At 43.9% G+C, this 25,288-nt stretch overlaps 2 protein-coding genes across 2 annotated transcripts in view; one reads left to right on the forward strand and one right to left on the reverse strand.

Annotated features, from left to right (window-relative positions):
* Positions 1 to 25,288, forward strand: part of LOC145341129 (mediator of RNA polymerase II transcription subunit 12-like protein) — a 564,757-nt gene that overhangs the window by 264,273 nt on the left and 275,196 nt on the right.
* Positions 15,717 to 23,400, reverse strand: LOC145341549 (P2Y purinoceptor 14-like). The gene is made up of 2 exons (XM_080186526.1): positions 23,377 to 23,400; positions 15,717 to 17,445 (listed from the first exon to the last, which is right to left on the reverse strand). The coding sequence occupies exon 2, from the start codon at positions 17,428 to 17,430 to the stop codon at positions 16,420 to 16,422; it is 1,011 nt and encodes a 336-aa protein (XP_080042652.1). The 5' UTR covers positions 17,431 to 17,445; positions 23,377 to 23,400; the 3' UTR covers positions 15,717 to 16,419.

The following is a 25,288-nucleotide window of genomic DNA, read 5'->3' on the forward strand; positions in this document are numbered from 1 at the left end:
CCCCCAAGAGCAACTAGAGCTGGACAGTAAATGCTGCCCCAGCCAGCGACGCCCATGTCCCATGAATGAATAAAAGAAGAACAAGTTACATACTTAACCTACGTTTGATCATATGTAGGTCATATTTGATCACGCACATTTGCACACGCTCAGATGACCCTACGCAATGTGGAAGTAAAGCCAATCATAAAATTAGCAATGCCTACAACAAAATGGGAAGTTTTGAAATTTCTAGGCATGAGTGAGTGAGTTTTATTGAAATTTTAACAGTGTGGTTGCTCCATTGACTGAACTATTAAAAAAGAACAAGAAATTTCAATGAACACCAGAGTGTCAGACAGTTTAGAACCATGTTGATGACTACCCCACCTTTAGCATCACCTAATTATGCCAAGCAATTTGAATTGGCTATTGATGAAGCATTTTTAAAAATCCACTCACTGGATGTGGACATTGCCAGCATTTATTGCTCACTCCTGCCTGTCCTTCATTTCAGAGGACATTTAAGAGTCAGCCACATTGCCCTGGATTTGGAGTCACATGGAGGACAGACCCTAAGATATAGGAGCAAAATTAGGCTGTTCGGCCCATCGAGTCTGCTCTGCCACTCGATCGTGGCTGATATGTTTCTCAACCCCATTCTCCCACCTTTTCCCCGAAACCTTTGATTCCCTTACCAGTCAAGGACCTGTCCATCTCAGTCATAAATGACTTGACCCCCAAAGCCCTCTGTGGCAATTAGATACACAGATTCACCAGGTAAGGTTGGTAGATTTTGGAACATTTTAATGACTTTTTATTCCCGATCCTAATTGAATTCAAGTTTTACTATTTGCCGTGGAGGGATTTGAACCCGGATCCCCAGACCTTGTCCTGGGTCCCTGGATTCCTAGTCCAGAGATGCCACCCACCTATGGGTGGTGGGGCTGTGGTATTAGAAAAAGGTAAAACAGGAATTGAAAAGTCTGTGGGATATTTTTCACAGAGGTTGAACATACATGGCAAAGGGTACTCAAACCCCCAAAAGGAAACACTAGTTCCGGTGTTAGAGTTGCAGTACTTCGAAGTTTATGTTGCACGCAGTTCTTCTGAAACAATTGCTTTCACAGACCACAATCCTTGGAAATTTTTATAAAAGTTTCAAAACTGAAACGCAAGGCTGTTCAACTGCAATTTACCATGGCAGCCAATGAATTTACAGCATATACACATGATTGGATGAGGGATTTTCACAGTAACTTCATTTCAGTGTTAATGTAAGCCTGCGGCACAGTGCTTAGCACTGCAGCCTCACAGTGCCAGGGAGCCAGGATCAATTCCAGCCTGGGGTCACTGGTCTGTGTGGAGTTGCACATTCTGCCCGTGTCTTTGTGGGTTTCTTCAGGGTGCTTCGGTTTCCTCCCACAGTCCAGTGACCTGAGGGTTAGGTGGATTGGCCATGATAAATTGCCCTTAGTGTCAGGGGGATTGGGAGGATCACAGGGTCAGTGCAGGCTTGACTGGCCGAATGGCATGCTTCTGTACTGTAAGGTTTCTGTGATTCTATGAAAACCTTATTACCAATGCATTTCAAGATGTTAAAGCTCAAAGATCAAAACTTGGGAAGTGGACAGAAATGAACTCTATTGATGCACCAGCCTTGTGTGTATTGTCATGTTAACACATGCATTTTATGTGGCAATAATTTAGTGTGTATTGATATGCAGAGTGAGTAATGTGAAGTGTGTTGAGGAAATTAAACTGTCTTCTACAATTAAGATGGTTCATTCCTCCCAGTGGATGGAAGTATGTTGGAATATCACATTTTTTAATATTGTCTCAGAATCACTATGGTATACCGTGAAGCAGGCTTGTGTGTGTAGGCGTAACTAGTTTTATTAGATTGAAGAAGACAGGGTAGGTGGGAATTTGGAACTCAGCGCAAATAGATCAACAATTATCTTTTTGAATGGCCGATCAGGCTCAAGGGGGCAAATAATCTACTTTTGCTTTTATTTCGGTGGCTCTTCTGTAGTTAGACTGCAAGGTTAAAACATCAAAAAGGGGTTAGGTGTGCAAGCAAGTATTTTGAAGTGGAGGCGAGCAGGGTTAAGTTGGGTGCTGTGGCCAGCCTGAATATAAATTTATATTCAGAAGGTAAGGGGAGTGACTTGAAGTTAACTAATGTATTTCGAAAGAAAAATGGATAGTTGGTTAAGATCCTACACGAATAAAGTGAATTATTAAGGTTATATTTACCCAAAAGTAATGGCCATAGGAATAATGTGAAAGATCTGTACATTCTGGGAAAGGGAACTTGCAGAGAGATGTAAAACCAGTAAAGTTAAAGATAAAAGGGAAAAGCATATTTATCGAGAGATTGAAGTTGCAGCCATGAGATCTTGGAGAGAATGTGTGCTGTAACAGACCTGTGAAGAAACCGGCTTTCAACCATCCTCAGAGCGTGCACGTCTTGAGTCTACAAGGCTTTGAATGCAGGCTTTGGTTTTCTAGTATTGAGTGAGAGAGGTCGAAGCCTCTGTGTTACAAACTCAAACTATTCACGGGTCAGTGCAATCGTAACACACCCCACAGGGTGGCACTCTACACAAACATATTCACTAATAACATGCAACCTGAAAACGAAATCAGCTTTGCAAGCTGAAAAGCTGAATTCCTGTTAATCATTTTGATACTTGAGTGAATTTCTGCATCTTTTGGGACACTGAGGGGCAACGTAGCATGGCCAATCCAGCTGACCTGCGCATCGTTGGAGTGTGGGAGGAAACCCACGCAGACACGAGGAGAACGCGCAACCCCCATTCAGGCAGTGACCCAAGCCGAGAATTGAACCTGGGCCCCTAAGCGCTGTGAGGCAGCTGTGCTAACCACTGTGCCACCCATGTAACATAGGTAATGTGCACAGCAAACAGCAGCCTATGACCAGATAATCTGATATTAATTGAGGGACAAATATTGTCCAGGACAAGTTGCTTTTCTTTGAAAAGCAGTGTTATGCGAGCTTGTTATGTCCACCTGAGAGTGCAGGTGGGTCCTCGATTGAACACCTAATCTGAAAACGGCAACTCAGGCAGTGTATGGCAATTGAGTGTCAGCTTTGATTTCTGCACTCAAGTCTGACATTCCACTGCAGCGGTGATTAAACTCTGTATTACAATCTACTGAGGGTAACTTGCAACCTGAAAACGGGACCCACTTTACCAGCTGGAAAGCTACATTCCTGTCAACTTTTTTGATGTTTGTTCAGCTGACCTTCACTTCTCCTCAGTAGATTGTAATACAGAGCCTAATCACTACTGCAGGGGAACGTCAGACTTGAGTGGAGAAATTCGTTCAGATGTCAAAAAGATTAATAGGAATTCAGCTTTTCAGCTGGCAAAGTCGATTCTGTTTCCAGGTTGTATGTTATTGGCAGATGTGTTCGTGTAGAGTGCCATCCTGTGGGGTGTGTTATGATTGCACTGACCCATGAATAGTTTGAGCTTGAGTTGCGAGTATTAACTATCAGTGGATGTTTGTGGTAACCTAACTGGAATTTTTTTAGAGAAAATCTGTGAAGACTGTTGTCTAAAAGGGGTGCTTAGCTCTGAGTTTAACTTAGCAGAAATCTTTTGGGAAATGTTTGGGGAACTGCTGTTAACTGGGTAAATGTGACCTTGCTTGTTTAAGTTTATTTTTTAAAATAACTGTTTAAATGTAATATTTAACATCTCAAAAATTGGTTTGAAATGTTTTCTCTTGACTTCAGTGACGATACCTTCTCATAATTAAATACAAATTACATATAGTTGTGATACCTTGCCCAAGTTTCCCTTTGGGATTTGGGCAGCTCAGCAGTTACACCAGCCCTGTCATCATGTCACAGCACTAAGAACCTGGGTTCGAATCCAGCCTTGGGTGGCTGTCTGTGTGGAGTTTTCACGTTCTCCCCGTGTCTGCGTGGATTTCCTCTCACAGTCCAAAGATGTGCAGATTAGGTAGACTGGCCTTGCTAAATTGCCCCTTCATTGTCCAAAGATCTGTAAGTTAGGGGAATTAACGGGGTAAATGTGTGGGTTTAGGGTTTGAGTGAGATGCTCTTTCGGAGAGTCGGTGCAGACTCGATGGCCTGAATAGCCTCCTGTACGGTAGGGACTCTATGAAAAGTCATAACAGAGAGTGAGTTGTGAAGACTGTGACTAATTGTGGTGCCACACTTACATGGGAAGTAATGCGAGTGCTGGAGTGTCTATGTGAGGTGTCGGTTTGCTGTGGGCTTGTTGTCTTAGCTATTTGAAGTGAAAGTTGGCTTTTTATTTCAAATACAGTTTGCCTATTAATTAATGTTAGAATTATGCTGATTTAATTATATGGTGACTGAACATCATGTGCATATTTTGAGTTGCCAAGTTGATTGCCGTAAATTGGAAAAAAGCTTCTTTAATATTGTTAATATTTGGTAGCAAATATATATTTGTTGTAGATTATTACAATAAAAGTTTGAACTAGTGAAATCTTGTCCATCGGTTTTCTTTCCATTGGCTGCATCGGGATTCCATTCTTTTTAAGTTAATGATCTTTGTGGGCGTTATAACATGGTGTAGAAGAATGGGCATAGACCAGACTTTTATTTCTGTGTGGCACATTGACGATGGGGGAACCCTGCTCTTTGCCAAAATAGATATCTAGATAGTGCCTTTCTCAAACACTGGATATCTGAAGTGCACAGCCACTTAAGTACTTTAGAAGTTTAGTCACTGTTGCATTCTTAGAATCCTTAAAGTACAGAAGGAGGCCATTTGGCTTATTGAGTCTATACCGACTTCTGACAGAGCAGCTTACCCAAGCACTCTCCCCCGCCCTATCCCAGTAATCCTATGCATTTACCATGACTAATCCATCTATCTACACACCTTGGGACACAAAGGGGCAATTTAGCATGGCCAATCCAGCTAACCCGCACATCTTTCGAGTGTGGGAGGAAACTGGAGCACCGGAGGAAACCCACGCAGACACTGAGAATGTGCAAACTCCACACAGACAGTCACCTGAGGCCAGAATTGAACCTGGGTTCTGGCACTGTGAGGAAGCAGTGCTAACCACTGTGCCTCACAGGTAATGCACATAGCAAGCTCCCAGAAGAAACAGCCTGTGACTAGGTATCTGATATTTGATTTATTATTGTCACATGTATTACTATGCGTGTAAAAAGCATTGAGTCTTGTGCACTATACAAACAAAGCATACTGTTCTTAGAGAAGGAAAGGAGAGAGTACAGAATGTATGTGCCACAGTCATAGCTAGGGTGTAGAAAAAGGTCAACATAATGTGAGTAGGTCCATTCAAAGGTCTGATGGCAGCGGGGAAGAAGCTGTTCTTGAGTCAGTTGGTATGTGATCTCAGAATTCTTTTTTCCAATGGAAGCAGGTTGAAGAGAGAATGTTCAGGATGCGTGGGGTCCTTAATGATGCTGGCCGTTTTCCCGAGGCAACAGGAAGTGTCGATGGTGTCAATGGATGAGAGGCTGGTTTGCATGATGGACTGGGCTTCATTCCTGACCCTTTGTAATTTTTTGCAACCTTGGACAGAGCAGGAGCCAATTAACTGAGAGATAAATTTTGATTTGATTTGATTTATTATTGTCACATGTATTAACATACAGTGAAAAGTATTGTTTCTTGCACGCTATGCAGACAAAGCATACCGTTCAAAGAGAAGGAAATAAGAGAGTGTAGAATGTAGTATTATATAGTCATAGCTAGCATGTAGAGAAGGATCAATTTAATGTGAGGTAGGTCCATTCAAAAGTCTGACAGCAGCAGGGAAGAAACTGTTCTTGAGTTGGTTGGTACGTGACCTCAGGCTTTTGCATCTTTTTTCCGACGGAAGAAGGTTTTTCCGAAGCAGTGGGAAGTGGAGACAGAGTCAATGGATGGGAGGCTGGTTTGCGTGATGGATTGGGCTACACTCACGACCCTTTGTCGTTCCTTGCAGTCTTGGGCAGACTAGGAGCCATACCAAGCTGTGATACAACTGGAAAGGATGCTTTCTATGGTGCATCTGTAAAAGTTGGTGAGAATCATAGCTGACATGCCAAATTTTCTTAGTCTTCTGAGAAAGTAGAGGCATTTCTTAACTATAGTGTCAGCATGGGAGGACCAGGATAGGTTGTTGGTGATCTGGAGGCCTAAAAACTTGAAACTCTCAACTCTTTCTACTTCATCCCCGTTGATGTAGACAGGGGCATGTTCTCCTTTACGCTTCCTGAAGTCGATGACAATCTCCTTCGTTTTGCCGACATTGAGGAAGAGATTATTGTTGCTGCACCAGTTCACCAGATTCTCTATTTCATTTCTGTGATCTTTGTCTATGTACAATTGTCCAGGAATCGAAGCAGTGTTATGTGAGCTTTTATGTCCACCTGCCGAGAGCAGGTAGCGCTTGGTTAAATGTCTAATCTGAAAACAGCAGCGCAGGGTATTGTAATTGGGTGTCAGCCTTGATTTCTACACTCAAGTCTGACATTCCATTGCGGTAGTGATTCAACTCTGTGTTACAATCTCCTGAGGACGACTGAAGGTCAGTTGAACAAATATCAAAGAATTAACAAGAATTCAGCTTTTCAGCTGGTAAAATAGATTCTGTTTTCAGGTGAAATATTATTAGGGAATATGTTTGTGTACAGTCCCATCCTGTGGGATGTGTTATGGTTGCTGTGAACCAAGAATAGTTTGAGTTTGAGTTGAGAGTATTAACTATCAGAAAGGAATACTCCATTTTCATGCACAATCCAGTTACAATTCACTCTAATTAATTTACATCAGAGGAAAGTATGTGTATGATTAAAATAATTAAATAATTAAAATGGCCCTCAAACATCCATTATCCAAAATCCAAAAGCCAGTTGCTTTTCAGTGTTCAGATACTTTTAGTTTCTGGATTTACCATATACATGGTCAGCCTAAGTCTAGGCTAGCTTTGGTCTACAAATACGAGGTAAAAAAGTAAAGTTTATTTATTAGTCACAAATAAGGCTTACATTAACACTACAATGACGTTACTGTGAAATTCCCCTGGTCGCCACACTCCAGCGCTTGTTCGGGTCATTGCACCTGGCCTGCACGTCTTTGGACTGTGAGAGGAAACCGGAGCACCCGGATGAAACCCACACAGACACATGGGGAGAACGTGCAAACTCCACACAGACAGTGACCCAAGCCAGGAGTTGAACCTGGGTCCCTGGTGCTGGGAGGCAGCCGTGCTAACCACTGTGCCAAATCTTTTGGACTCTGTTAACACTTATTATATCCGCAGTATACTGTTACATTGTTCGATTAATGTACAAATTAATTGCATAATCGTTTAAAAAAAGCTCAGAATTTGGATGGGTAAAGGATGCACGGGTAAAGGATATTCGACCTCACACTGATGATATTCCCAGTGAATGATTAAATCTTTAATCTGTGCACTGAACCCATTGAACTTTGATGGAGATTATAAAATACAAGGTGACCAATACTGACTGCCCTGGTACACCTTTACATCCTTTCTCTTGACCTGTAACCATGCCACTGAGAGATTGCACCAAGTCGTATAATTTGTACTGACTTTGTGTGCTAGTGAAATGTAGCATGCATGATAGTGTGTGGTGTACCTGGCCTTCATAACTGAGTTTGCATCACTATTTGTTGAACTGTATAAGGGGCGGCACGGTAGCACAGTGGTTAGCACTGCTGCTTCACAGCTCCAGGAACCTGAGTTCGATTCCTGGCTCGGGTCACTGTTTGTGTGGAGTTTGCACATTCTCCTCATGTCTGCGTGGGTTTCCTCCGGGTGCTCCGGTTTCCTCCCACAGTCCAAAGGTGTGCGGGTTAGGTTGATTAGCCATGCTAAAACTGTCCCTTGGTGTCCTGGGATGCTTAGGTTAGGGGGATTAGCGGGTAAGGATATGGGGGTAGGGCCTGGATGGGATTGTGGTCGGTGCAGACTCGATGGGCTGAAGGGCCTCTTTCTGCACTGTAGGGTTCTATGTTCTATTTTATGTATAGTTTCTGTGATATTAACACACTGGAGTTTTAGCTTTACCTCTAGGTTTATGGAGAAATTTGAAAATGTTTTACCTTCTCTTGAGAGGCTAATTTGGGGCTTGTCCCATCGCTGAGCATTTTTGATAGTTTTTCAAAACAAGCATATGTTTGAGCGTTTAATTTATGCCTCAGCACTTACACCCTCCCTACTCCACTTATAACTCATATTTCTCTATGTCTGGAGAAAGGCCTTCCTTTTTAACCATGAATTGGTCACTGGGGCTTTGTAGGCCATAAACAGCCTACATTTTTGGCAAAACAAAATGCCAAAGACTTCGCCTCAGAAACTAATTATGGAAATAAGCTTGACAAAGTAAAATGCAATGGTCAGATTGCTTAACGTAGAAACTTAAAAGAAACATGTCAACATTAAACACAGGAGGAGGCCATTCGGTCCCTCATGTCTGCTCTGTCATTCACTATGATCATGGCTGTTCATCCAACTCAGTAATCTGTTCCTGATTTCTCTCTTACCCTTTGATTCCTAAAGGCCCTACAGCTATATCTAACTCCTTGAAAACATACAATGTTTTGGTCTCAAGTACTTTCTGTGGTAGAAAATGCCACAAGCTCGCTACTTTCCGGGTGAAGAAATTTCTCCTCATCTCAGTGCCCAGACTGTGAACGTAGTGTTGGACTCACCCATCACTGGGAATGTCCTTTCTGCTGGAATTTTATAAGTTTCTATGAGATCTCTGCTCATTTTTTTTTAAGCTCCAGCGAATATAATCCTAACCAACCCAATTTCTCCTCATATATCAGTTCCGTCACCCCAGGAATTAGTCTGGTAAACCTTTGCTATACTCCCTCCATAGCAAGAACATTCTTCCTCAGATAAGGAGCTCAAAACTGCACACAATATTCTAGGTGTGTCTTCACCATGGTCCTGTGTAATTGCAGCAAGACATCCCTGCTCCTGCACACAAATCCTCTCACTATGAAGGTCAATATACCATTTGTCGTGTTCACTGCCTGCTCCACCTGCGTGTTTACTTTCAGGGACTGGTGTTTAAGGGCACCCAGGTCTCTGCACAATCCCTCCTCTCAATCTGTAGCCATTCAGATAGTAATTTGCCTTTCCGTTTTTGCTACCAAAGTGGATAACCTCACTTTTATCAGCATTAAAGTGCATCCGCCATACATTTTCCCATGCACTCAGCTTGTCCAAATCACACTGAAATATCTCTGCATCCTCCTCACAGCTCACCGTTCCACCCAAGTTTGTGCCATCTGCAGATTTGGAAATATTATAATTAGTTCCTGCATCTAAATTATTGATATACATTGTGAATAGCTGGGGTGCAAGCACTGATCCCTGCAGTACCCCACCAGTAACTGCTTGCTATTTGGAAAAAGACTCATTTATTCCTACTCTTTATTTCCTGTCTGACAACCAGTTTTCTGTCCATCTCAATGCAATATCCCCAATCGCATGCACTTCAATTTTACACACAAATCTCTAATGTGGCACCTTGTCAAAAGTGCTCTGAAAGTCCAAATATACTACAATCATAAAAAGTTCCCCTCAACAACTCTACTGGTTACATCCTCAGAAGAATTCCAGTAGTTCTGTTTTTACGGCCTCATCCCCTTTTTTCACTTATGTCATTGATACTACAACCCCTGGCTGTTCACCTTCCATCGTCCAGAACATCATGTGGCTGCTCTGAAACACACTTGATCCTAGTACTAGGGAGGCAACATCCCATCTTGGAGCCTCATTTCTGGCCACAGAAATATCTATCTGTTCCCCTTACCATTGAAACCCCTATAACTATTACATCCTACACTTTCTCCTCCTCTCTTGTGCAGCAGAACCAACCAGGGTGCAACAGGTTTGGCTGCTGTTGCTTTCCTTTGAGAACCCATTCCCTTCAGCAGTATCCAAAGTGGTAAACCTGTTTTGAAGGAGAATAGCCACAGGAGATTCCTGTATTGCCTGCCTAGTTCTCTTGCTCTGCCTGGTTGTCACCTATTTCCTTCCTATCTAGAATCATAGAAACCCTACAGTGCAGAAAGAGGCCATCCGGCCCATCGAGTCTACACCAACCACAATCCCACCCAGGCCCTACTCCCATACCCCCATATCCTTACCCGCTAATCCCTCTAACCCAAGCATCCCAGGACACTAAGGGACAATTTTAGCGCGGCCAATTAACCTAACCCACACATCTTTGGACTGTGGGAGGAAACCGGAGCACCCGGAGGAAACACACGCAGAGACGAGGAGAATGTGCAAGATCCACACAGACAGTGACCCAAGCCGGGAATCGAACCCAGGTCCCTGGAGCCGTGAAGCAGCAGTGCTAACCACTGTGCCACCGTGCCACCCTACACTGTGGAGTCTTAGTCTGTGGTGTAACCACCTCTCTATACACGCTAACCATGATACTCTCTACCTCACGGAAATTCCACAGTGTCTCTAACCGCTGCTGCAGCTCAGAAAGCTGGGCTTTGTAAATTTGAGGATGGAATTTTTGTTTTAAATGTCTGGATTCAAAAGTGAAATGGGTAAGTGGAATCAGCTGATTGTGTGAGTATGGTCAGATAAGTATTTACTACTATTATGACTTATAGCTTGCAAAGTTTCTATTTTGTTGTTTACCGTTTGTAAAGACTATATACTGTAGTACCAAGGACCAGGGAAGAAAGCTCCTAAAATAATTCATATTATTTGATGTTAGGTATCTTTCTAAAGGTTCAATTTAAAGAGTTAAGTCACAGCAGGAGAGTCTAAAACTGTGTGTGCTACTCCTGCTCTATGTGGGAAATCTCCAGCTGAGAGGGACAAGCGAGGTACTGTACTTCATCTTAGTCTTAATTCGATGCTTGATCTCAGCCAAAAGCCTGAGCCGGTGTCCTCATTTTACACTGTTCTCTAAGTGCTCTTCAAAAAGTGTAACTCGCCTCCCTCAAGTCTGCCCACCATCTACAAGGCACAAGAAAGGAGTGTGATGGAAAACTCTGCACTTGCCTCGATGCGTGCAGCTCCAACAACGCTCATGAAGCCAGTTTGATTGCTTTCCCCACCCCAAACAGTCGCTGCCTCCACCACCGACTGACAGTGGCATCAGTGTGTACCATCTGCAAGATGGACTGAAGGAACTCACAAAAGTTCCTTAGGCAACAACTCCTAAACCCAACCGATGACCACTACCATCTAGAAAGACAAGGACAACAGATACCTGGAAATACCACCACCTGGAAGCTCCTCTCCAAGTTAATAGCCATCCTAACTTGGAGATACATCTATCCATTCCTTCACTGAAGCTGGATCTAAACCCTGGAATGCCTTCTCTAACACCCTCTCTGTGGGTGTACCTACACCTCGGGACTGCAACAGTTCAAGAAGGCGACTTGCCCCCACTACTTCAAGGACAAGTAGAAATATGCAAAAAATATTGGTCTCACTACTGATGCCCATGGCCCAAGAAAGAACGAATAACCCCAAGATTCAGGAGCAGAGGCAGAAGGGGAGGCGATGGCATCACGGTATTATCACTGGATTAGTAATCCAGAGACCCAGAATAATTCCCTGGGTACTGGGTTCGAATCTCGTCATGGTAGATAGTGAAATCTGAGTTCAATAAAAACACCTGGAATTAAAAGTCTAACAATGGTCCTGAAGCCATTGTCGATTGGGGGTGGCATGGCAGCACAGTGGTTAGCACTGCTGCCTCACAGCTCCAGGGACCGAGGTTAAATTCCTGGCTTGGATCAGTGTCTGTGTGGAGTTTGCACATTCTCCCTGTGTTTGCATGGGTTTCCTCCCACAATCCAAAGATGTGCAGGTTAGATGGATTGGCCATGCTAAATTGACCCTTAGTGTTAGGGGGACTAGCTGGAGTATATGCATGGGGTTAGGGGATAGGGCCTGGGTGGGATTGTGATGGGTGCAGACTTGATGGGTTGAATAGCTTCCTTCTGCACGGTAGGATTCTATGATTGTTGTAAAAATCCATCTGGTTGATTAATGCCCTTGTTCACAGCACTGTGGGTGTGTTGCACAGTAAGAAGTCTCACAACTCCAAGTTAAAGTCCAACAGGTTTATTTGGTAGCACAAGCTAGATGGACTTCCCCCTTGGGAAAGGAAATCTGTCGTCTTGACCTGGTCTGACCTACAGGTGATTCCAGACTCACAGCAATGTGGTTGACTCTTGAATGTTCTCTGAAATGGCCCAGCAAACCCCATTAGTCCAAGGGCATCTTGATAGAAGCCAGAGGTGGTTGCAGAGAGTTGTTTTTCAAACTCGAGACCTGTGACCAGCAGTGTGTCTCAGGGATCAGTGCTGGGTCCACTATTATTTGTTATTTATATTAATGATCTGGATGCGAATTATAGGGGGCATGTTTAGTAAGTTTGTGGATGACACTAAGATTGGTGGCATAATGGACAGTGAATAAAGTTGTCTCCAATTGCAATGGGATCTTGATCAATTGGGCCAGTAGGCTGATGAACGGCAGATGGAGTTTAATTTAGACAAATGCGAGGTAATGCATTTTGGTAGATTGAACCAGGTCAGGACTTACTCAGTTAATGGTAAGGTGTTGGGGAGAGTTACAGAATAAAGAGATCTAGGGTTATATGTTCATAGCTCCTTGAAATTGGAGTCAGAGGTGGACAGAGTGGTGAAGAAGGCATTCAGCATGCTTGGTTTCATCAGTCAGAATATTGATTACAGGAGTTGGGATGTCTTGTTGAGGTTGGACAAGACATTGGTAAGGCCACACTTGGGATACTGTGTGCTATTCTAGTCACCCTATTATAGAAAGTATATTATTAAACTAGAAAGAGCGCAGAAAAGATTTGCTAGGATGCTACCGGGACTTGATGGATTGAGTTATAAGGAGAGGTTGGTTAGACTGGGACCTTTTTCTTTGGAACGTAGGAGGCTGAGGGATGATCTTATAGAGGTCTATAAAATAATGAGGTGCGCAGATCAGCTTGATAGCCAATATCTTTTCCCAAAGGTAGGGGAGTCTAAAACTAGAGGGCATAGGTTTAAGGTGAGAGGGGAGAAATACAAAAATGTCCAGAGGGCCAATTTTTTTCTCAGGGGATGGTGAGTGTCTGGAACAAGCTGCCAGAGGTAGGAGTAGATGTGGTACAATTTTAAAAGACAATTACATAGGTACGATGGGTATAGAGGGATGTGAGCCAAATGAGGGCAACGGGGATTAGTTTAATGATTTTAAAAGAAAAAGAGCGGCATGGACAAGTTGGGCCGAAGGGCCTGTTTTCATGCTGTAAACTTCCATGACTCTATGAATTAGGGATGGCCAATATATGCTGTCTCTGCCACACCCACATGCCATGACTGACAGATGTGGTGCCAGCCTCCCTCACGAGTTAACTTTTATTTACCTTTAATTCGAATCTCTAAGTACAGCATTGAAACAACATGTTAGCATCACCATTTAAAAGTTAAAACATTTTTGTAAAGTTTCTCGGGCGTTTTAGCATTTTAATGCTGTTTGAATACCTTTCTCCTGAGTCTCACTAGGCTGAGATTCCAGGGAGTCCTGAAGCTGCCTGTTTTTGCTGTTTGTGAGCCTTGGAGCTAGGGAGGAGATGGACTGTTCGTCACAGAGGACATCATTCTACAGTTTGCCTGCTGTCTAGCAGCTGGGGCCCATTATTGCAATTCAGAACAAGTGTCCCAGCTGACTGTTCTTGCATTGTTCCCATTCCTGGCCCAGGATTAGTAAACCCTCCCTGAGATCAGTGAGCTCAGCACAGTCTCAGGATTCATCCTGTGATCGTTTTGACATGCACAATCCTTGTGTAACATCAGTTTACCCAATCAAGCAACAGGGAAGTTGCACTTCTGCACTTTGCTTTTCTACTTGCTGCAGAGAGTTTATTTCTGTATAGTGTGTTGATGTTTTACTTTCAATCACAAAATTGAAACCCTTACTCACTCGGCGTCCACTATTTTCATGACTCTTCAGCAACTTTGCTCTTGATAAAGGACGCACTAGATGAAGTACAGAAGGGTGTCAAAGTAAGAGGTGAGTTAGGGAGGATAGTGAGAGTTGCAGATGATAAGGTCCAAGTGGCAAGCGCAGCAGAAAAAAGACAGAAGTTATGGAAATTGGAATGAATCATGGCCAGGATTTTCTGGCCCCATCATGTTGGGGTCTGCTGTGGCCCAGCAAAATGTCCATTGGCTTAATGCAGCACTGGGTGATCCCAGGGATGGGCTGGGCTGGAAAATCCCACCCTATGGTGGAAAAGCAGAGGTCAAAATAAACGACCAACAGCTGGAACATGTTTCACAACTGAAGTATGTGGGCAACATGTTGTCAGAAAATCGCTTCTCGGCCCTTGGCTAAGGTCAAGCATCATCAGGTCAAGCCCAAAATAGGACAAGCCCCATCTTGTCAGCTTGGATCTTGTTTGTCTCCCTTGTGGGGACTGTGAACTGGATTCAATTTGAATTAGGTTTTTGGAGAAAGCAGGAAGATGGATTTAGATCAGCCGGTCCATACTGAACCTTGGCTTTGTGACTTTAAGAATGGGGTAAAAACATTTTAAGGAAGATGTTTACTGTCAGAAATAAATACGTAGAACAGCAATAGCAAAGAATGCATTCTCGCACAAGGGATTGCATAGCATAAGAATGAGTAGAGATCTTAATTGCTCTGTTACATACAAGGCTGAAACACAGACTTGTGAGCAAAAACTGGAAAGTTGCAGAGATTTAAGTTTATTTATTCGTGTCACAAGTAAGCTTGCATTAACACTGCAATGAAGCTACTGTGAAAATCTTCTAGTTTCCACACACTGGCCCCTGTTCGGGTACACTGAGGGAGAATTTAGCATGGCCAATGCACCTAACCAGCACGTCTTTCAGACTGTGGGAGGAAACTAGAGCACTTGAAGGAAACCCACACAGAAACAGGGAGAGTGTGCAAACTTTGCACAGAGAATGAACCCAAGCTGGGAATCGAACCCGGGTCTCTGGCGCTGCGAGGCAGCAATGCTAACCACTATGCCACTGTGCTGCCAGTGCCTGAGAAGGATGGTGCTGTTCATTTGGAGCATAGACAGGAACAATGGAGAAATCCTCAGGATGTTGGAGGAGGTAAGGTGACAGAAAAATGGGTATCTAGAAGCTAAGGTAAGAATGGTGGATTGACATTATTCTAAGACTCAAGAACTTGCTGATTTCAGGAGTAGAAGGAAAATTAGAGGAATGTGAATCAAGAGGGAGAAAGAGAATGGCGATGTTAGACAACTTGAAAATGGAAATGGGAAACTCCTGCAGGCAACCAAAGAAGAAGGTGCAAGTTGGCAGTGCATGGAAAAATGAACAGAGGACCTGTTCTTGGGCCAATCACTACCATTGATCTGGATTCTTCAGTTGGTGGCCAAGGGACATCAATCGCCATTCATTGCACTTACAGCTGCCCACAGATAGTGAATGGGATCTCAATGCAACAGCCCTGGGTAATAACGAGTCCACCATTTTTGACACAGCCTTGCCCACGGGGGATCTGGCAGAGTTTGGAAAGCAACAATGCTTCAAGTGTGCGATTCAAGAACTCTTACTAAGACACTCAGAATCCAAACAAACCAGTGCGAGTTAGAATATTTAATTCAATGTAAAATCCTTTACAAGAAATTAGATAAGTAAGCACATCACAGAAAGGGAAATCATTTGGGCATGTGGACATGGGAGGCTGTTCAGTTTTCTGTCCAGGTTGGCTTAGCCCTCTCTCCGTTTTGTAACAAACAGAAGGTTAGGAAGGAGTGGTCTGCAAAGTGTGATTACTGAATAAAACAAAGTGAAAAAACGATAATGTCTTAATATCAGCGAAAGAGTTGTAAACAGAAGATGTTAGAAATAACCAGCTGTTCCTACGTGTTTAAATTTAGGTCAGGGATTGAAGAATCTGCTTGAGAATTATTAATCAGCTATGTGATCCACTGCTTCCATCGGATCTTTAGATGTCAATGAATGTTCTCTCAGCTTACCCCAGCTTTAGAAGATGTCGGCAACCATAGGGTGGCCCACATGAGCAGTACGTTTTTTCACCGTAGATGGTGATTACATTCCGGTTGTACTGCAGAAAGGGTTAATGGGCAAACGCGTGTTATCGAATCTTGCTGGAAAATTAACCGTCTGTTAATGGTGCACACCGTCATTGATGTGCAAACTCAGGGACTAAGAGTGAGAATCAAAATTGCAAGTTTCTCAAACTTCGTGTTGATTTGTGTCACTCGAGGTACTCGATTCACAAGTGGCTGGGTAGGGTTTCAATGGAACCTGTCCTGCTGTCTCTCCAATATGGAGCGGTCAAGAGATTTACATGGCAATTATAGTCAAATCTTAATGATTGAGGGAGCTAGGAGGAATTAAGAGGTGATTGGTTTGTTAGAGTTGGTTGGTCAAGTACATTCCTTTCACTTCGTTCCGCTTGAAACATTTCTACGTCGAGGTCTTGGTTTAGTCGCATCTTTTTAAACAGCAGCTTGGAGAATGATTTGCAAAGGAGGAAATAGATGATTGGATCAAGGCAAACATTAAGTGCACACAGTAGCTGTGAGACCTCTTTTGCATAATGCAGCGTGAACGATGTGCAAATTTTCTGATCACGGTTCTTATCATATAGAAGTCTGATAATGTGATAGGGCACAAAGCAGATGACAAAGACACCCATGATGCTGAATATGTTGCGATTCACTTTCTTTCTCACATTGCTGGAGTCCTTTTGAAATTTTTGATTAGACCAATATACTTTTTTTAAGATAGCTGAATAAGACACAATGAGGAGGACAAAAGAGATCCAGAAAATAACTTGGCATTTTATGATTATAAAATTGTGCCAGTTCTTCCCCATCTGGCTTTTCAGCAGAAGACACTGTGCTGCAGTTTCCTTTGTGGGGGTCTTGTTTGTCAAAATTATGCTTGGCAGAGCAAAGACCAATATGAAGACCCAGCAACTCGCACTGATGACCTTGGCAAAGGTGACCCTTTGCACCACAAGGTTTTTCCTGGGCCGCACTATCTTCAGATACCTGTCGAAACTGATCAGGCCCAGGAACATTATGCTCAGGTACATGTCGCTGTAGAACAGCACCATAGTGTAACGACAGACAAATGTTTTCATCTGCCAGGGTCCGAGTCCCACATCGGCCAGGATTTTGAAGGGTAGCGTGAAGACCATCACCACGTCGGTGATGACAATGTTCTTGAGGTAAATCACGAAGCTGGACTGATTTGGAATGTGACAGAAGATCCAGGAGGCCAGTGTGTTCAACAGTAAGCCTCCAATAAAAATAACCAAATACAAAACTGGAAAGACCACCTTTGTCACTGCGGTGCTCCGGACGTCCGTGCAGTTGCTCCTGTTCATTTCTGTTATTTTATTCTGAAAAAAAGAACATTGGTTATTGTTTAGGTCAAATATTTTAGAAAGAATGTTTGAAGGGAAATTGGAATATTTTGGATTCTCCTCATTACATCTAGTCAGACAGGAAGGTTAGGAATCAAAATCCCATTTGGATCAAGAAGGCAGCCAGATTTGATGTTGATCTCAACCCCCGTTCTCTTCATATCCCTCACTCCAGAAACACATCAATTCCATTATTCTGTGGATGTCTGTGAATAATTTATGATAGAAGTATGCCTCCTGTTTCCTGCAGAGTGTCAAACAGTCAGTTGCGTGCTGCGATTGTTGAATAATGGAGTGCAATGACCTCTGCCCTGCTTAAATCACATGTCACCTATTGAGCATCATCTTTTCACCTTGAAACATGGTTATTCTTTCTTTCGATGGATCGTACTTCCAGAGCCTTGAATCAGCTACTTTATAACAAGGAGCACCAGATTAATTTGTGGTGCCTTTTTCCATCTGGTAAAAGAGGAATTTGTAAAAGTGTTTTGGAGGGTGTAGGAGGGAATAAACAAACTGAGTCTTCCAAAACCATGTAAAACTTCCAACAAAAGCAGTTTTATTCAACGCGCGTGAGGGAGAGCGAAACTCGTGTATAACTACAGCTTGCTTCCGAGCTGAGCATTGGTTCTTACAGGTTCTTATACCCTTTTCTTTACATTACAAAGCACTACATTTACATCAGGTCGTCATATTGTTGCTTTGAATGGGTTACAGTTCTGTTTTGATTACATTATATGGTTCAGCTGTCTTGTGTGCTTTCGATTTAATTGTTTGCTGGGCATCTCCTGTCCACCTGTTTACAATATCAAAGCGTTGTGTTTGTCAAACTGATTTCGATAGGGTGTTAATTGTCCCATCTATGTAAGAACATAATAAATAGGAGCAGGAGTAGGCCATCTAGCCCTTCGAGACTGCCCTGCCATTCGATAGGATCATGGCTGATCTGAAGTGGATCAGTTCCACTTTCACGCTTTCTCCCCATAACCCTTAATTCCCCTATCTATCAGAAACCTATCTACCCGTGAATTAAATATATTCAGCGAGGTAGCCTCTACCACTTCAACGGGCAGAGTATTCCAGAGATTCACCACCCTTTGAGTGAAGAAGTTCCTCCTCAACTCCTAAACTGCCCCCCCCTTATCTTGAGGCTGTGCCCTCTAGTCCTGCTATCCTTTCTAAGCGGGAAGAATCTCTGTATCTCTACCCTATCTATCCTCTTCATTATCTTATATGTCTCTATAAGATCCCCCCTCAGCCTTCTAAACTTCAGTGAGTACAGACCCAGTCTACTCAGTCTCTCTTCATAGGCTAGCCCCCTCATCTTCGGCATCAACCTAGTGAACCTTCTTTGCACTCCCTCCAAGACCAATATATCCTTTCTCAAGTGCGGCGGCCAAAACTGCACACAGTACTCCAGCTGCGGCCTCACCATTACCCTGTACAGTTGCAGCAAGACCTCCCTGCTTTTATATTCTATCCCCCTCGCTATAAAGGCCAACATTCCATTCGCCTTCTTGATCACCTGCTGCACCTGCAGGCTGGGTTTTTGCGATTCATGCACAAGGACCCCCAGATCCCTCTGCACCGAAGCACGCTGTAGCTTTTTGCCTTTTTAATAATAATCCCTCCTACTATTATTTCTACGAAAGTGGATAACCTCACACTTGCGAACATTATACTCCATCTGCCAGGTCCTCGCCCACTCGCTCTGCCTATCTAGATCTCTCTGCAGACTTTCCACACCCTCCACGCAATTTGTTTTTCCACTCATCTTGGTGTCATCAGCAAATTTCGTTACCCTACACTCAGCCGCCTCCTCCAGATCATCTTGGTAAATGGTAAACAGTTGAGGCCCCAGCACCGATCCCTGCGGCACTCCACTAGTCACCAACTGCCAACCAGAATAGCACCCATTGATTCCAACTCTCTGCTTCCTATTAGACAACCAATCCTCTATCCACGCTAACACCTTACCCCCAACTCCGTGTACCCTAACCTTTTGCAGCAAATCCATCTCCTGGATACTTGATTAAGTTTTCAGAGACCTCGTGGTTCTGCTAGACCTTTTGGAGCCTTGATGAGTGACACCAATTCCCAAATGGCTGTTGTAACTTTGGAGCGATCTCACCTGGGGTGTGACTGTTTTAGCGCAGTCTGAGATGTAGTTATTTGTATTTTGTCCTGTGTGCCTGCAGTGAGTGTGGATGTTACAGTGCTGCCTTTTTAATCCTTTCCATACATTACTCTGCTGCTGCAGGCTTTGCCCTACTACAGAAGACATTTTACTAGATGTGTGCCTTTGGACTCTTTTAGTGCTGGAGGGTGGCACGGTGACACAGTGGTTAGCGCCGTTGCCTCAGAGCGCCAGGGACCCGGGTTCAGTTCTGGCCTTGGTTCACTGTCTGTGTGGAGTTTGCTCATTCTCCCTGTATCTGTGTGGGTTTCCTCCAATTTCCTCCCACAGTCCAAAGATGTGCAGGTTAGGCGGATTGGCTATGATAAATTGCCCCGTTGTATCAGAGGGATTAACAGGAATAATACGTGGGGTTACAGGGATAGGTCCTCAGTGAGATTGTTGTGTGGGCCTAATGGGCTGAATGGCCTCCTCCTACACTGTAGGAATTCTATAGAAAAATAAAGACTAGCTTTTAAGTAACACATTTGACCTCAGGGTTTACAGGCAATGGAGTTGCTTCCTTTTGAAGTGAAGTTGTTGTAGATATTTACAAATTCATATTGTAGTCTGTTGGGAGCTGTTCAGTCTTTTCAGCTTTGTACATTTCGGAGAGTGAATCCTGATTTTTCTGAGCAGTTGATAAATGTGCAAGGCAGTTGGATGCGTCAAAGATATTGGTGGTGCAAAGTAAAGCCCATCAAAGATTTTTGTGCTTCTCATAAAGTAACTGCCTCAGAAAATGATGTTCTCCGCAGCCAGAGCACTGACTCATAGACCTCTGTTGAATAATGTTCATAGAATCATAGAATTCCACAGTGCAGAAGGAGGCTATTTGGCCCATTGAGTCTGCACTGACCACAATCCCACCTAGGCCTTATCCCAAAACCCCATGCATTTACTCTAGCTAGTCCTCTTGACACTAAGTGGCGATTTAGCATGGCCAATCCACCTAACCCACACATCTTTGGACTGCGGAGATGCCAGAATGTTAGTGTTAAATTGTAGGGACTTCAATTGGAAACATTTATTGTTTGAAAAAGGAGAAACCTATTGATGCAGCAGCAAGCGCCAGAGTTACTGCTACATCAATGCAAGTTAAATACTGGGTCTATTTGATTGGGCACCTGCAAAGCAATGCACCATTATTAGGGATCCTGCTGTGTACAGATGCGAACCGATATAATAACCAATACTCTTCCAGTGTAACCATTGGCTGTTAAGCCCTTTGAGAAGTTTCAGGTGTGTGGCTGGTGCACAGTGGTTAACACTGCTGCCTCACAGCGCTAGGGACCCGGGTTCATTCCCGGCTTGGGTCGCTGTCTGTGTGTTGTCTGCACATTCTCCCCGTGTCTGTGTGGATTCTCTCCGGGTATTCTCCCACACTCCAAAGAGTGCAGGTTAGGCGGAATGGCCATGCTATATTGCCCCTTACTTGACTTAAGATGTGTAGATTAGGGGAAGAAGTGAGATTAGTGAGATGTGTAGATTAGTGAGATTACGGGAAGAAGGCCTGGGTGACATGCTCTGTTGGCAAGTCAGTGAATACTCAATGGGCTGAATAGCCTGCACTGTGGGTATTCTATGATTCAATGACATAAGTACAAGATTTTGTCTTTGAACGGCAAGGGAAACCTTGTTACTCCGAGAGGTCTGAGATCATTACAGTTATCCCTCGGGTAACAGGGAAGTTTTTTCCTTGCCACCATCTCCATTTCCTAAGTCAAATTGAAAGTAATGTTTTGAATACTTGCGTTCGCCGAACACGTTCTGACCCTGGCGTTTCCACTCTGATATTACTGTGCTTCCCCCACCTGGTTCTTAGCCATAGTTCAGATTTGGTACTGCGCTTCTAGAATCTGGTAAGAAGATTCACAACACCAGGTTAAAGTCCAACAGGTTTATTTGGTAGCACAAGCCATTAGCATTTGGAGTGTTGCCCCTTCATCAGGTGAGTGGGAGTTCTGTTCAAAAACAGGGCATATAAAGACACAATATTTACAAAATAGTGGTTGGAATGCATGTCTTTACAGGTAATCAAGTCTGTTTCTTTATATAATTTGTGTCTTTTGTGTGAGTTTGTGTCCTTGTATGCTCTGTTTGTGAACAGAACTCCCACTCGCCTGATGAAGGGGCAGCGCTCTGAAAGCTTGTGACTTGTGCTACCAAATAAACCTGTTGGACTTTAACCTGGTGTTGTGAGACTCCTTACTGTGTTTACCCCAGTCCAACGGTGGTATCTCCACACCATCTTCTAGAATCCTACAGAGGGCACTGCCTTCTCATCACTGAACTAACTCGCAAACCCCATTTGCTCAGATTATTGTGAAAATTGTTTTACATGTTAACTGCTTGTTTAATCCTCATGTGCCGGTCTTGTAGCAAACATATGTCCTCCCTGAAAATCTACTGAAGCATATAAACCAGAGGTGTTGGCCGGTATGGAGAACATTAGCTCTGAAGAGAGGCTGGAGAAATTTGGTTTGTTCTCACCGGAACGATGGAAGTTGAGGGATGACCTGATAGAAGTCTACAAGATTATGAGAGGCGTGGACAGAATGGATAGCCAGAAGCTTTTTCCCAGGGTGGGAATTATAAGGGCCATAGGTTTAAGGTGCGCTGGGCGAAGTTGAAAGGAGATGTACGAGGCAGGTTTTTTACACAGAAGGTGGTGGGTGCCTGGAACTCACTGCCAGGGGAGATAGTGGAAGCGAATACGGTATTGACTTTTAAGAGGTGTCTTAACAAATACATGAATAGGATGGGAATGGAAGGATATGGTTCCCAGAAGGGTAGGGGGTTTTAGTTAAATCGGGCAGTATGGTCGGTGCGAGCTTGGAGGGCTGAAGGGTCTGTCCTTGTGCTGTAATATTCTTTGTTCTTTTTGTTCTGAAAATCTGAAGATGTCAGATATATTTCATCTGCAGAAGTACCCAAGGCAAACTTTTAAAATATAAATAAATGTCGAAAGTATGAAAAAAGTAACATTGCAACTCGACTGGAGATGTTGAGAAGAGGCAAGTGTTTGATAATTCTTTTTCAGTGCCTCCAGGCTCGCTCAAGAAAGCCTGCAACTGATAATTCAGCAGACAGACTCTGGGGAATGGGACGAGTCCTTTATAGGCATTCCAACCTAGTTTCCTTCCATCAATTTTCTCCCTGCACATCTTGCAAAATATCTTATCCCACAGCGGTTAGCGCTGCTGCCTCACAGCGCCAGGGACCCAGGTTCAATTCCGACCTCGGGTGACTGTGTGGAGTTCACACGTTCTTCCCCGCGTCTGCGTCGGTTTCCTTCGGGTGCTCCTGTTTCCTCCCACTGTCCAAAGATGTGCGAGTTAGGATGGATTGGTCTTGCTTAACTACCCCTTAGTGTCGGGGGTTTGGGGGGGGGGGGGGTGGTGGTTGGGGGGGTGGTAGCGGAATGCTAGCAGGGCAAAAACCTGAGGTTACAGGGATGGGCCTGAGGTGTGAGTGTTGTCTGTGCAGGCTCGACGCACCGAATAGGTTCCTTCTGCATTGCAGGGATTCGGTGATTCTTTGAATCTTAGGTCATAACCTTGTCCCAGTATCCCTGGTTCTCCCCTCACTTCCCAACCCTTGCCTCTCCTCTGAGAGTTCAGGGATCTCCGGCTAGTGATGGAATCCGTAGGTAACAGCGACTGGAGTAATTCACGCAGCCTGCGTGTTGAACCTTTACTTCATTGGCGTTTTGCAGCTCAGTTTCTCACCTCTGTATCTAGGAGGGCCCGAGCACCACGGCAGGCCAGTATTTGCGAAAGGTTTTCAAAATGCCCTTTGAAACGTGCCTGTCTATCCTACACATCAAATATCAAAATAAGAGTCAAATGTCAAAATCCCACACCTTTCTTCATGTTAAGAGTTCAGCTGCACTTGTCTACTTATACTTATACTCCGCTCTTAGACTGAAACTGCAGTTTGGTTACCAGCTCATTTTTGCGTTAGTTTATTGTGCACCACTTCTTCCAAATGTATAATTTTGCCACTAGCTTTTCAAATTGCACAAGGGCATTATTCAGTGCTGTTGCTGCATAGAGTATCAGAACGTGGAACTCCCTTATCACTGCCATTGAATCCTTCAAACGTTTTCTAACCATGCTGTCATGGAAATCCGGTGAAGAATTCTACTCTTCAGAGCATTAAGTCTCAATCTATAAATAACTAATTATTTCAGATGTTGACTGGTTTTACTATATTCACTAATTTCTTTCTCCTGCTCCTCGACTTGTTCTTATCATTATACAAAATCAACTCCCTTGCTTTCTCAACTTAGACATGGGGGGAAAAGAAACCAAAATGAAAACGAGAACTTACTCTGGATCACCTGCAGATCTTGGTGTTTTCAGTAAACCTTTACAGATGATGGTCCCTTTGACAGTTTTCCCAACGTCCAGTTCAAACACCGGGGGATTCCAAAGCTGCTGAAGTTGAAGCTTAAATGAAAGGAAGAAAGGCAGATGCAGAACTCAGAGTCATGGCGTAGCTTTGCTGCTTCGTGGAGTCACTGGAAAAGTGTAGGCAGATGGTAGATGACAACTCTCTATTGAACTCATGTCTTGATTTGGTTTGTTGTTCCTCAGATGTGACACTTTTCAGGAAGTTGTAGCTTCCTTTATTTGACGCCGAGTCATTAGCCATTTGTGCAACTTTTTCAGATAAGATTAAAGGACAGGTGCCAAGGATGGAGTCGATGCGAGTATGGAATTTCCAACGAGCTGCTCATTAGATTTTTGGGGGGTCCATTTCCATGTGGACTGAAAGGACAGTTGCCTTAATTTCTATTTGTGCAACCTTCCCTTGTGGCTGATCTCAGACACAGAGGTCAAGGAGCAGGCTGCATCTTTCACAACCTCCGATGTGATATACTGTTGCAGTCTAACCACAGTGCAGGAACTGTGACAGTCTCTACACAGGAAACTCGCAGTGTAATAATAACCAGAAATGTTCTTATCGATGATGTTGTCTGAAGGATGGGTATTGACCAAGGCATTGGGGATAAGTCCTGGGACCATTGAGGCCTAAGAGGGTCGGTGGAGGGTCTTGGTTCAGCAACTATAGCCTATTCCTTAAGACGGCACCTCTGACATTGCAGCAGTCATGAGGATGATTCAGCTGTCTGGGAATTTGACCTCAGACTACAACTGACTGTCTGAGGTCAGAGCACTACTGGCTGAGCTATGGCTGATGGGTTAACAATGGACAGCCTCAAGAAAGATGGCGAGGAAGAGATTGGCTCGAATGTAGTAGCATTAGTCCTCACCGTTTGTATCTGTAGGATCAGAAATTAGATCAAGAGTTCAAAGAGACCTCATGGGTACCACGAAGGCACAGTACGGGCAGCATGGTGGAACAGTGGTTAGCATTGCTGCCTCACAGCGCCAGGGATCTAGGTTCAGTTTCAACCGTGGGTGATTGTTGATGTGGAACTGGCATGTTCTGCTTGGGTTTCCTCCAGGTGCTCCGGCTGCCTCCCGCAGTCCGAAGATGTGCGGGTTAGGTTGATTGGTCAGGCTAAAATTGGCTTTTGATGTCAGGGAGATTAGCAGGGTGAATACGTGAGTTGCAGGAATAGGGCCTGGGTGAGATTGTTGTCAGTGCAGGCTCAATGGGCCGAATGGCCAC

Source organism: Carcharhinus amblyrhynchos, chromosome 3, assembly GCF_965287045.1.
Source record: "Carcharhinus amblyrhynchos chromosome 3, sCarAmb.v2.hapA, whole genome shotgun sequence".
Taxonomy (NCBI): Eukaryota; Metazoa; Chordata; class Chondrichthyes; order Carcharhiniformes; family Carcharhinidae; genus Carcharhinus; species Carcharhinus amblyrhynchos.

What these genes read in the sequence shown, in the direction of transcription:
- LOC145341549 (XM_080186526.1), bottom strand. Translation starts at nt 17,430, where the DNA reads ATGAACAGGAGCAACTGCACGGACGTCCGGAGCACCGCAGTGACAAAG.